Source organism: Cricetulus griseus, chromosome 4, assembly GCF_003668045.3.
Source record: "Cricetulus griseus strain 17A/GY chromosome 4, alternate assembly CriGri-PICRH-1.0, whole genome shotgun sequence".
Lineage (NCBI taxonomy): Eukaryota > Metazoa > Chordata > Mammalia > Rodentia > Cricetidae > Cricetulus > Cricetulus griseus.
The window spans coordinates 94,584,365-94,597,919 of NC_048597.1; the positions used below are offsets into that span (position 1 = coordinate 94,584,365).

The 13,555-nt window shown below is 48.1% G+C and overlaps 1 protein-coding gene across 2 annotated transcripts in view; it reads left to right on the plus strand.

The window, feature by feature from the left end:
* The first annotated feature begins 9,398 nt into the window (after positions 1-9,398).
* Positions 9,399-13,555, plus strand: part of Sppl3 (signal peptide peptidase like 3) — an 87,304-nt gene continuing 83,147 nt past the window's right edge. Inside the window, exon 1 of one of the 2 annotated variants that reach the window (XM_027416033.2) lies at positions 9,399-9,818. In XM_027416033.2, the coding sequence (XP_027271834.1) occupies positions 9,457-9,818 (362 nt within the window). In that variant the 5' untranslated portion in view covers positions 9,399-9,456. The remainder of the gene's footprint in view (positions 9,819-13,555) is intronic. The other variant, XM_027416032.2, reaches the window with a different exon arrangement.

The window sequence follows — 13,555 nt, forward strand, 5'->3', positions numbered from 1 at the left end:
CAGGCTGGTCTGGAACTCACAGAGATCTGCCTGTCTCTGCCTCTTGAGTGCTGGGATTAAAGGTGACCACCACCACCCAGGTGGCCTGTGATCCCTTCTTAAGTCTCTGAAACAGAAATGGGTAGTATCAACCATTGGCGGCTGGCTTTGTAGTCTTCATACCCCATTCAGATTTGCCACCTCAAGCTTCATAGACTGTGTGGTCTCTAGCAATCAGGAGGAGCCATAATCTGAGGCTGGGGACATCTGAACACTTCTAAGAGGTTCTGTTGGGCTCTGGGAGAAGTTTAAATGTTTCTTACTTTGAGAGGAGTGTGACGTGAGAGGGAGAGTATTTATCTATTATGTTTAGGGCCTGGGGTTCCATCCCTGGTACTGCAAAAATTAATACATATATCACTAAAGTGCTTCCTGCTCTTGGAAAGAAGCCCAGAAACGGGATGGATGGGCTAAAGGGTAGAGGCTGGGGAGGAAGACATAGGGGAAGGGATTCTGAAGTGACTTAGAGAACAGAATATAATTTGACTATGGACACCCAAGATGATATGTCAGAGATCATGACAGAAGCCGGGCGTTGGTGGCACATGCCTTTAATCCCAGCACTCGGGAGGCAGAGGCAGGCGGATCTCTGTGAGTTTGAGACCAGCCTGGTCTACAAGAGCTAGTTCCAGGACAGCCTCCAAAGCCACAGAGAAACCCTGTCTTGAAAAACCAAAAAAAAAAAAAAAAAAAAAAAAAAAAGAAGAATTACATCCTAAGGTTGGAGAGATGGCTTGTCGGATAAGAGCACTGGCTGTTCTTGTAGAGTGTTGCTGGTTCCTAATGGCTTCCTGGGGGCGGGGTTGGGGGATGAGAAAGTTTGGCATCAACAGCTCACAGCCGTCTACAACTCCAGTTTCAAGTGATGCAACATCCTCTTCTGGCTTCTTTGGGCATCCAACATGCACATAGTGGACACACATACATGTGGGCAAAGCACTCATACACATAAAATTTCAAAAATAAAAATTGCAGCCTAGTCTGGGCATGGTGATTCGCACCTGTAATCCCAGCACTCAGGAGGCAGAGGGAAGCAATCTCTGAGAGTTCAAGGACAGCCTGGTCTATATAGCAAGTTTCAGGATAGCCAGGGCTACTTAGTGAGACCTTGCTTTAAGAAAAATTTCAACCTAGAGGCTGGAGAGATGGCTCAGTGGTTACAAAGACCCGAGTTGGGTTCCCAACGCCCATGTCAGGTACCTCACAACTGCCTGTAACTCCAACTCCAGGGCTATCTGATGCCTTCTTCTGGCCTCCACCGGCACTGCACTGACATGCACAATCTGCCCCACTCCTAACCCTAATCACAAATAATCTGTTTTTGTTTAATTTATTATGTATAGTGTCCTGCCTGCATGTATGCTTGCACACCAGAAGAGGGCACCAGATCTCATTACAGATGGTTGTGAGCCACCACGTGGTTTCTGGGAATTGAACTCAGGACCTCTGGAAGAGCAGTCAGTCAGTCAGATGGCTCTTAACCTCTGAGCCATCTCTTCAGCCCGCAAATAATCTTTTTTTTTTTTTTTTTAACAGGTATGCACAGACTGCTGAATGCTAAGGGGGTGTCGGGAACTCCCTCATCCCTCGCTTGCTTTATCTTACCACAGACCCATGAGGTTGGTGCCAATTTTTGATCTTCATTTTAAGAGAGGAGTCAGGGATCCCAGAAAGAGAGCCACTCTTTCCTGAGTGGTCTCACAAGAAAAGAGACCTGACGGCCCAAAGGAGTGATTCTAGAACCTGAGCACTGGTCTCCTTTTGCAGGGTGAAGCGTGATGGGAAAGTTGAAGTCTTGAGCAGAGGAAAACCGGAGGGGATTTCTGCCTGGCTGAGCTCCGGGGAGGCGGAATACATTGCTGCTCTCCCCCTCTCTCCTGCAGAGTGATTACCTGGGTAGAAGAAGCATGCCAGTTCTATCTTGCATGGTTTCTCAAATGACTTGTGATTGACAGCTTGCCTAGCCCTACTCTAGATAGGGATCTGGAGAACTCTCACCTCCTCTTGCCCACCAAGGATCTTCCAGAAGGGGTCTAGGCTGCCATTCAAACCACTCTGAAGGCATGGTGGGGAAGTGAGGGCACCCATGGAGATGGCATCTGACTGGCTTCAAAACCCTGGCTCTGTCCTGAGCTTAGCTGGGTGGCCTTGGGCAGATGGTTTCACGGTTTCATTTCCCAGTGCCTCTGTTTCCTCATCTTAGAAATGGGAGGCAGCTACCCGAATGCTCAGTGATCTGGACACAGCACTGCGTGACTGTGACCTCAGCACTGGGAAGCTAGAACTTGAGGACAGTGAATGTGAAGCTTGCCTGGGTTACGAGGGGAGTTCCAGGCTAGCGTGGGATACACAGTAAGGCCCTGGCTTGGGGGTGGGGGCTGGGCTTTCAAGTGAGGTTTCTGTATCTAATAACACTTCCCTTAAATGAGAGTGAAAACAGCAGCAGACCTGTGTTAGAGGAAATAGGGAACCAAACCAGGCGTGCATGCCTTTAATCCCAGCACTCAAGAGGCAGAGGCAGGGGGATCTCTGTGAGTTCAAGGCCAGCCTGGTCTACAGAGCCAGTTCCAGGACAGCCAGGGCTACACAGAGAAACCTTTTCTCAAATAGACAAAATATATTAGTATCAGGTAAAGAAAACTTCAAAGGGGAGATTTAACAGAGGCTCTTAATTAGGAAGGAGGCTATTATAACTTAAGTGTGTATTAATCTAATCATATAGTGTCTGGGCTGTGGCTGTGGCTCTGTGGTGGAGTTCCTGCCAAGCATGTGTGTAGCCCCAGCACCACACAGACAAACAAAAAATGTATTAAATGCATAAAGGAAATTGGATAGAATTAAAAGAAGTAGGCAAACGTGTGTGTGGGGGGGGGGCTCTCTGCAAGCTCCACTGCTGGCAGAGAAATGAGAGAAAGTCAAGAAACCTGGTTCAATGAGACTTACTTGGACTGGGTTAAACTTCTGGAGTCTGACCCTGAGCAGTTTATTTATTGCATAGTTAAGCAAAGTACAACTTTGGGAGAGGTTTCCTCATGACAATCATCACAATAAAGCTTGGGGGTGACTACATCAAACTCCTTTGCAGAGCACCTGTCACCTCTTCTATAAGAATGGGTGCTGTTGACTGGGAAAGGATGCTCAGGGTGAGGGGGAATCCCAGTGAAGCCTGACCCCACCCACTCCTATCATTCTGGATGGAAAGCAGGTGTGCACATCCCTTCCGAGGAAGAGAAAACCTGTATGTGTAACAAACAGTTTCTAGTTTCTCTATGTTCATCTGTGAGCATATGAACCTTGTGCCTTCTACAATAACAAAATTACTTTTGCTTTTTAATAACTGATTCAGGGAGCTGGAGGATGGCTTTAGTGGTTAAGAGCACTTGCTGTTCTAGCAGAGGACCAGAATTTGGTTCTCAGCACCTGGCAGTAGTGGCTCACAACCACCTCTAACTCCAGGTTCAGGGGATCTGATGCCCTCTTCGGACCTCTGAGGGCTCCTGCACCCACCTGGTGCATGTAAACTCAAGCAAGCACATGTGTACATAAATGAAAATAAATTAATATTTAAATATTGCATTGCTAGAATGTGGCTAAAGCAAGGATCTTCAGAGAACAGAACCAATTTAACTACTACCACCACACACACACACACACACACACACACACACTCAGTAAAGACAGACTATATGCTATATGAACTACTGACCACCTTGAATTAATTTACTTAGAACACCAACCCCCAAATAATACAATTCTAACTGAACAAAAAGTATTTGATATAATACAGAAACAGTGTGCGTGGTCTGTGTCACCTGTGCCAGCCCCCAAGAGGGCTTGGCTAACATTTCCCCTACAAGTATTTGCAAAAATAAACTAGATACCTGGTCATAAGCACATCTTAATAAGCTTCAGAACATCGAAATCTTACAGAATATGTTAAATTTGAAAAAGTCAACAATAAGATATCTGAGAAAGCCATAAGTGTTTGGGAAATTAAACAATATGTTTGCAAAAAACCAAATAAATGGCACATATGCCCAAACAAAGTCTGCTTGTGACTGTTTATCGTCATTTTATTCATAATTTCCAACACTTGGAAGCAGCCAAGATATCCTTCAGTAAATGAATGTATAAACAAGCCCTGGGGTTTTCATATAGTAGGGTACCACTGGGTGACTAAAGAGGATCTGTGTCTGGGCATGTTGATGTATGCTTGTGATCCAGGCACTTAAACCCCTGACCCAGAACACATCGTTTTGCTTTTTAAAAACTTTCATGTGTACATGTGGAAGTCAGAGGGTGACTTTCTCGTCTTCTATCTTGCAAGTTCCAGGGATTGAACTCAGGACATCAGTCTGGGCAGCTAGTGCCTTTACCTGCTGAGCCATCTCACAGGCTTTGTTTTGTTTTTGGAGGTAGCCCAGGCTGGCCTCCAACTTTCTGTGTGTTTGAGGATGACATTAAACTTCTGATCCTCCTGCCTCTACTCTCAAATGCTGGGATTACAGCATTTTATGGGGATCAAACCCTGGACTTTGTTCATGCCAGGCAAACGCTCACACTTTACCACCTGAGCCACATTCCCAGTCCTGGGCTGGATTATATAGCAAAAATATGCCTCAAGTTTAAAAGAAAATCTTGGATGCAGAGGGCTCCACGATTAAGAGTACTTACTGCTTTTTCAGAGGTTCAATTCTCAGCTCCAATGTGTAATTTCACCACCATCCTCTGTGGCAGCGGTTCCCAGACGTCCTCCTGTTAACCCTTTAATGAAGCTGCTAACGCTGTGGTGACCCCAACCATTACTGTGTTGCTACTTCATAACTGTAATTTTGCCACTATTTTGAATCATAAATATGTGACCCAAAGGGGTCTTGACCCAGAGGTTGAGAACCACTGCTCTGTGGGCACCAGACATGCACATGGTACACTCACATCCAAGCAAAACACTAATACAGATAAAAAGAATACATCTAAAAATTGTTTTTAAATCTATGAAGAAGCCATAACAAGACTTGCAGAGGGCTGGACGTGTAGTGGGGTTGGTAGAGTCCTTGCTTAGCATGCATACAGCCCTGGGTTAGATTTCCAAATAATCCGGGTGTGTGGACAGGAAGATCCCAGCAGGAGGATCGGAAATTCAACCCTGCCTAGGACACATGAGACACAGAGAAAACCTACAAGTGTGTTTCTAAGTGATAAAGGGCCCCATCTAAGGGAGTCATGTATTGTTCTCATTGCATGACGTTCTGGAAAAAAAATAACTATGGAAACAGTAGAAAGATCACACCAGTCATCAGCTGCTGAGGGGACAGGCACAACTTGGGGATTTTTTAAGACAGCACTGGTCCACATGACACTGTAATGGCAGCTGCATACCGTGACAAGCTTGTTCAAGCCCACAGAACTTACAATACAGAGGGGAAACGTATGTTGTTACTAGTGGGTCAATTAGGGGAAGTTGTGTGTCAGAGAGTGCTCTGTACTTTCCCACAATTTTTGCTGTAGCTTGAAACTGTTCTCTCTTTCCACATGTATGCATTTATGTGTGTATGTTTGTGTATGTACGTAAGCATGCATGCATGTATGTATGTATGTATGTATGTATGTATGTATGTATGTATGTATGTGTGCATGCTTGCTTGTTTTTCTTTTGGTACTGGAGATTGGACCCAGGTCCTTGTGTATGTAAAACACATGCCCTATTACAGAGCTATACCCTTCACTCCCATGGTTAGGGCCAGTGGGTTGGTTCTGTGGGTAAAAACACCTGCTTCCAAGTTTGACGGCCTATGTTGACGATCCGAGTCAGGTTCCCAGGACCCACAGGTGCGGAAGGAGAGAAACAACTTCAGGAAGTTGCAGGTGGCTACAGTGAGGAAGCTGCCTGGGCTTTATCACAGATAATGGAAGCAAAAGAGAACATAGGCCATTTGGGGACTGGCAGGCAGGTCCCTGGGGAAGGACCAAGTGTCTCCTGCTTGTTGGTGCAGTGGAAGTGGGAAGACAGAAGCGAGAAATGGGCTGGAAGGGCAGGTAGGGCTCACTCAGGTCAGAAGCACGCCTAAGCCAGACCTGGCAATGCTTGCTCCCTGGAGTCCGTGCCTAAGGCAGATGATGCGTCCTGGGAGGCTCTCCAAGTCTCCTTTGAACACACTCAGTGGATAGAACCATCCTATAATTACCATGGGGATAATTAGAGGCACTTTCATGGTCTCTTTCAACAAATATTACACAAGCTATGGCCCTCTCATCTTGGAGGTAGGGGTGGAGGAGAGTGAAGCACCTCTCCTGGGGTATAGCCAACACCTGAACCCTTGCCAAACACACCTGACTCCCCAGCAGAGGCGCAGAGATGTGCAGATCTGCCTGGGGTGGCTCCAGCTTGGAGCCAAGTGCTGGCACGGGCACTGAAAGTCACTCCTTGAGTGCCACAAGCTGGGGAGCTTCCAGCCAGTGCTCGGGCTTCTAGTTCACTGCAGAATTGCCTTTCCAGGGGATTGCAAGCTTGTGGAGATCTTGACGGTGGCCCGGAGGTGCCTTCTACATTCTCATAGTCTTGGATACTCAAGTCACAAGGCTCCCGGCTCTCTTCATCTCTGGGGACCATGCTCAAAGGGTTTCAGGGGTCCCAGCCCTACTGAGTGCAATTTTGTACTTGTCATAGACCTCATGTGTTTTACTAAGATACACTTTGGGAGCCTCTGGTTTAGATCTCTATCCTATACCTCCATCAAGCCCTGTTTCCCTCCTTTCTTACACCAAATTTCCCCCCATTGGGTATTGTAGAGTCTTCAAAGGCTTTGACATTTTCTCAGCCACTCCTGTTCCGTTCACCTCATCCCAACTTCTCACTTGGCTTAATCTCCTGTGACTCACTGGGAATCAAAGCCTAAGAGAATTGCCCAGAGCACCCGCTTGTCATTTTTGTTTCATTAGCGACATGTCTGGTTTGTTTTGTTCTTAGCTCCCCTGAGAAAGAGCTTTGGCACCTCCCATAGCCACTCCTGCTTATGGCTTTGGGCCTTTCCCATGGGATCTGAAACCTCACTTGCTGGGCTTGGAGACTCAGAATGACTGTGTCACGCTTAAGGTCACAACTGACTTTTCTGTAGAAGTACTTAGGAGAATTGTATGAGTTCCATGAATGTCAAGAATTTGGCCTCTTTGCTGTTTCATCACCCTATGACACCTGTGGGGTTCGTGGCTGGGCAGATGCTCATTGAAGGCTTGTACCTTTCTGAGTGGTTAAGAGAGGCCTTGGATTAAACTCTCCCTGACACCTTTTCTTGGGCTTTCTCTCTGGTGACATTCAGGAGGGGACACCTAGAATGAGACTGGTCCTGGTGCCTAGTTGTTGGGGGAAAGGAGGAATGCCGGAAGTTTTCAGGAACTGTGTACTTGGCCATCTCATGAAAGGCTTCTTCCCCTTGGGGAACAGGCAAGCAGAAGCTGTATGGGTAATGGCCAACTGATCTTTTTGGAGATAGATTTGGGGTGTGGCATTTCCCTGTAAGCCTCGGCAGGCCCTGGGAAACTGGAACAGAGTTACAGCCTGGCCTAACATTGGGTGAGCCATAGAGGATCCTGGATGTGCAGGTCAAAAGTATGCGAGCCTTGCTCTCTGCGAAGGGAGGAAGAAAGGGGACCTCCAGGGAGAGTACTGAGTTTATTAGCCAACCATGTTTCTGGAACCTGATCATTTTCAATCACAAGCATAGTAACTGAGAGGCCTAGGGAAACCTTTCAAAGCCTGGCCTCTACCTACCCTTTTAGTGTTGTCGGTTAACAGCTTATAGCACAAATCATCCATCCCCTGCCTGGTTCCAAGCTCAGCCCAGATATTCCCATTTCTGGGTCTTGCTCTGTGCCACTTTCTTGCCAAAATGATTTTTCTGTTGGCAAGCCTCTCGTGGTTTTAGGCTGTCTTTCTCCTGAGAAAATGTTCTTCGATGCCCAAAGGGGAAGTGTGTGTATGTGTGTGTTATGTGTCTGTGTACATGTGTTGTGTGTATGTGTGTGTGTGTGTGTGTGTGTATGTGTGTGTAAGGGGTTCAGTTCATTGCACCATCCCATTTTTACCTAAGGCCTAGGTTCCTGAGGTTGGTCTCTGGTCTATTAAGTTTACATATGTGGCAGCTTCCTCTTTCTTTCTTTCTTTCTTTCTTTCTTTCTTTCTTTTTTTCCTTTCCTTTCTTTCTCCCTTTCTTTCTTCTTTTCCTTCTTTCTCTTCTTTTGTTCTTTCTCTTTCAATAAGGTTTCATTTGCTCAGCCTGGCCTTAAACTCTGTATCAAATTTCCTATATAGCTGAGGATGACCCTGATCTTTTGCTCTGCTTACCCCCACTTCTGTTGTCCTGGGATTATGTGTCAAGTAGTCTAGTTTTGTTGCTTTAAAAATCCTCTATTTGTCCCTTCTGCCCCAGATGACCAGTGACCTTTTTCCATAGTTATTTTCCCAGAACTTCATGTGATCAGAAGAAACATATACTATGTAGCTTTCTCATACTCTTATATTTAGATGTATGCTTTTCATTTTTCTACCCGTCTTTCTTATGCATTCATTTATTTACCCATTTATTCATTTGCTACAGTGTCTCTCTATGAAGTCTTGGCCTGCCTCTGCCCCATCTCCCTTCCCCACACCAACCTGCCTCTGCCTTCCGAGTGCAGAAATTAAAGGCCTGCACCACTATACCTGCTTTGTTTTTTTTCTTTTCCTAAGACAGGGTCTCACACAGCACTCTACCCACTGAGCTATGCCCGTCCACACTATGCACTCTTCCTTTTTAGTTTTTGTCCCTTTATTCTATAAGTAGCTTCATAACTCTGAAACGATCTTCGTGCTTCGGCAGGCTTCCCCGAGAAGGTGTCTGCAAGGACAAGGGTCTAGGTGAAGGAGATGACGCCTCGTTGTCACCCGACAAGGATCTGCTGATCTCTTCTTTGAAGACAAGCATGTAGCATTTGACTTGGCACCGGGCGCCGCTGCCACCGCGTGGGATATTTGCAGAAACCCATGCAGGAGACGTGTAAACGCGGGCACCAGAACGCAGCTCTCTGCCCACGCGATGACAGTTGACTGGCAGTTGGGGACCCAGGCCAACGGACCGATGATGGAAGACTGACAGCTGAGTGGCAGCGCAGCCGCCGAACGACGCGCACCGGAGCCTAGCACGCGGCCGCCGCCAAAGGTGGCCTCGAGCAGGGCCCCGCGGAGCGCTCCGCGCATGGCCGCGCGGGAGGGGCGGGGCGCGAGGGTCACGTGAGCGTGTTTTGGGCACGTGACGCGCGGCCCTGGCTCTCCCCGCCCCCGCCCGTTCCCTCCTCCCTCGGCGGGTGTGCTCCGAGCGGCCTCGCCTCACCGCCTAGCGCCCCCTCAGCCGTTGTCGCCGCCGCGCCGCCGCCGCCGCCGCCATGTCCCCCGGCCGCCGCCGCCGCGCCCGAGCGCGGCGCTCCCGAGGCCCGGCGCGCACTGAGCGCGGGCCCGAGCTACCGTTCGCGCCCCGGGCCCTTGTTCTCCGCGCCGCCGCCGCCGCCATGTTGGGTTTGGAGCCGCAGCGGAGCGCCGCCGCCGCCGCGGCTGACGAGGCCGAGCGCGGAGCCCGGCCCGCGCCGGGGCCCAGGCAGCGGGGCCCCGTCGGAGTCCCGTCGGAGCCCGAGTGCCCGTCCGCCTTGCGAGCGAGCCTCCGGGCCCCCGGCCGCGCCCTCTGTCGCCGGCCGAGCGAGCCGCGGAGCCCCGAGAGAGGCAGCACCATGGCGGAGCAGACCTATTCGTGGTGAGTGCGGGCTTGGGGACGGGGACGAGGACGGGGTGGGGGAGCGGCCGGGCCGCAGGTGCGTGCGGGGCCCGGGTGCGAGCGGCGGGCGTCCTCGGAGCCCGGGGGAGGGGCGGGCATCCGAGCGGCACCGCGGAACCGACTGGCGCGGGTGCTGGCGGGCAGGAGGGACCGGGGAGGGTGGGCAGAGGTGGGCCAGGGTGAAGGTGTACCCCACTCTGGCGAGAACAGGTGGTAAGAGGCACAACTTGCAAGTAGTGGGGCGGCCGGGTGGATGGGGGAGCGTCCGCCCCCGCGGTGGGCAGAGGCCCTGCGCCGAGAGAGCCTTGCACGGCGGAGGAGTGTGTGCTCGATGACCACATTCTGGAAAGGAAGTATTGGTAGCAGTGGGGCATGGGCAGTCTTTGTAAGGGTTGGTGATCTGCTGTAGGCATTCGGAGTGTGCTGGGCCGGTTACGGAGATGGAGGGTGTGCAAGTTAAGTCCCTTTCTGTGGGACTCTCCGGGCGTGTTAAGGGGCTGAGGCACTTGCTTGTAGTTTACAGGGGGGTGACAAATGCGTCCTGGTGAGGGAATGCCAAGTTTGGGGTGGGGGAGAGGGGTGAGAAGTGCAGAGGTGTGGAGTGTTTGCTGTGGAGGGAGGTTGATTTTGTTCGGGATGAGTGGAGATGGTGTAGCCGTGAGCAAGTAATGGCTTGGGGATGAGAAAATAAGCGATGGATGGTAGGTTGTAGGTGTGGGGCGGGGAGCCTGGTTGCAGTCTAGAGAGGCTGGAGGTGGTTTGAAGAAGCACTTGTGGTTTTGTTACAGAGCTGTAGACTTTCCCTAAGGTAGGAATGAAGGTCCACTTCGTTTTGTCTTCGGAAAAGTGAGTTCATTCCTTTCCCCTGAACTATAAAAGTACAAGAGTTGCCTTTTTCACAGCCTTTGTGGATTAAGTGGATACCTTCACAAAGCACAGGACAAACTGTCAAGTGTCAGGATTATGATGGAGCTACTGTCATCGTCTTAGGGAGACAATAAAAGAATTGGGTTATCTGTGAAAACAAGGAATGGTTAGGGTAAGTCAGGAACTCATCGTGATTGAAGAGAATTTAATAATGCAAACTTGAGCGCTGTATACACAGCCTCAGAAAGAAGATAACTGAGAAACTGAGAGGAAGTAACTAAAAGAAAAGTTAGGTTTTGGTTGACTACAGTTGTGTTTTAAAAGGACAAACTAATTGATAGTTTTGGGCAGCTGTGAGGGGCAGGTGGCGTGGGACACAGGGTTACAGTTTGCTTTCCTGAGGTTGGATTAGGAAGTGAAGGTGATAGTGATACTGCCATGTGTGGTGGCAGTGCACCTAGAGCTGGGCCTGCACCATGAATCTTTATGGTTGCCTTGCTATACTGTGAAAAGGCTATGGGTTGGTTGAAAACGTAACACAGTGGTCAGGAAATGGGGAAACTTCTGTCTCTGGTGGTACACGCTTGCAATCCCAGTTTGAGGCTGGCCTGGGCTACAAAGTGATAACCCTGTCTATAAACATGGAAGGTATCTTCCCTGTGCCACTCATGGGCCCTACCAGTTAAGGGAAACTATGTGAACTACTTGTGAAGGGGAGACTATTTGTGAAGGCTGAGCATTTACAAGACATAGTCTCTTGAAATGCTCTGTTGACTTAGAGTCAAGGAAGCTCCTTGCCATCAGGATGCTCCACCTCTCTGTTGTAGCATGTGTTCAGGTGCAGACAGCCCCTAGCATCTAAAGAGAGGATGGGGAAGCTAGGCTCCTACCCTGTTTTGTGGTTCTTCAAGCCAACCAGAGAACAAAAAAACTAAATACATAGTGTTTACTGTGCAGTTGTTTAATTCCCACTTGTCGGTAAGGTGGGGGCATCATCCCTATTTTCAGAGGAGTAAACCTGCTGAGGAGACTAAGAGAAAGGGCCTGAGTATGTAACCTATGAGTTTTCTTACCACTTTACCCGTTCTCACAGAAATATCAATGAGGAAGTTGTATTCTGCATGTATCTATAAGCTGAATTTTGGATTTTCTGTCATTTGCAGTATCTTTTGCCATTCTTCACTTGGATAATACAGATACATAAAAATGATTTTTTTAAAGAACAAAATAGTGTTTGATTACTTGTATTCTGCATTTAGGAAAATATGTAGTATGACCCTGTACATTTGTCTGAGAAAGAGTCCAGAAGGAATGTAGTGTTTAAAAATAGGTTTATGTTATAGATAGTGACATGTAAGTTACATATAAAACAAGATTGCTATGCTTGATAAATACTGTGATCTCATGTCTTTGTTATTTTATTCTGTTGATTTGTGCATGTTTAACTTTTTGTAATAAAACTTTAAAAATTAAACTGCCTATAGCATCGTATGGTTCTGGTTTCTTGTACATGGCCATTTCCTAGAAAATGCTGTCACCCAAGGGTCTATCTAGCTCAAGCTCCATCTAGCTGTATTTTCTGCTCATTCCTGAAGGTGGTCTTTTTATTTTTTTACTTGTGGTCCTGTCTTCATCACCCCTTCCATTTCTTTTTTCTTTTTCTTTTGGTTTTTCGAGACAGGGTTTCTCTGTGTAGCTTTGGAGCCTATCCTAGCACTCGCTCTGGAGACCAGGCTGGCCTCGAACTCACAGAGATCTGCCTGCCTCTGCCTCCCGAGTGCTGGGATTAAAGGCGTGCGTCACCAATGCCCAGCCCCCTTCCATTTCTTGAGTAAAAACCGAGCCTGCTCACTAAACTTTCAGGGAGTGGACCATGTAGCACTAACCTTTGTCCTCTAGTGCCTAATGCACTGGCTGGCACATAGCTTCTGCTCAGTAAATACTGTGTGATTAATGTGATGGCAACTTTCAGTTATCTTCTGTTGAAAGAACGTTGAGTAGGAGGAGGGGCTACTGCAGGATTTCTATTTACTGGCTTTCCTGCTATCCCATCATGTTTACAATATGGAATGTCATACTTTGTTTATTCTTCTGAGACAAGATCTCACTGTAGCATCCAGACTGACCTGGAACACGTGATTTCTGGTTGACCTTGAACTCACTGTCTTCTGGATACTGGGATGGCAAGCCTGCAGTACCACCCCCCTTTAAAGTGTGAAATAAAAGCTGTTAACAGAAGTTAAAGTAGTTGGTAGAGACACCAGGATTATCTTTATGTAGCTAAGACTGGCTTTGAATGGCTGTTTTGTTTTTTTGTTTGTTTGTTTTTGTTTTTTTCTTTTTCTGAGACCAGGCTGGCCTCAAACTCAAAGAGATACTCCTGCCTCTGCCTCCCAAGTGCTGGGATTAAAGGTATGTGCCACCCGGCTTACCTCTTCTTCAGTGAACATGGGCACATGTGCTGCATTGGTTCACCAAGGGCTGGGACTAGACCCAGAGTTTTACTCATTCATGCTAGGCAAGTAGTTACCCACTGAGCCACATCCCAGCCTCACAAGTGTCTGAGCCATGAATTAACTGCAAGGTCATTTTCCATCTTTTTTAATCACAGGGAGGAAGGAAAAGAATGCATGCAAAAACACAAATTGAAGGTTAAAGGAAAACACTTGCCTGGTGTATACTTATGAGTAGTTGTTTCAGTGTCAGTACTGTGAGAAGCCCCAACTGGGCTCTTGAGATCAGTTTTTTTTGTTTTGTTTTGTTTTGTGTTTTTTTTTTGGGGGGGGGCGTTCAAGACAGGGTTGGTTTTGGAGTCTATCCTGGAATTAGCTCTTGTAGACCAGGCTGGT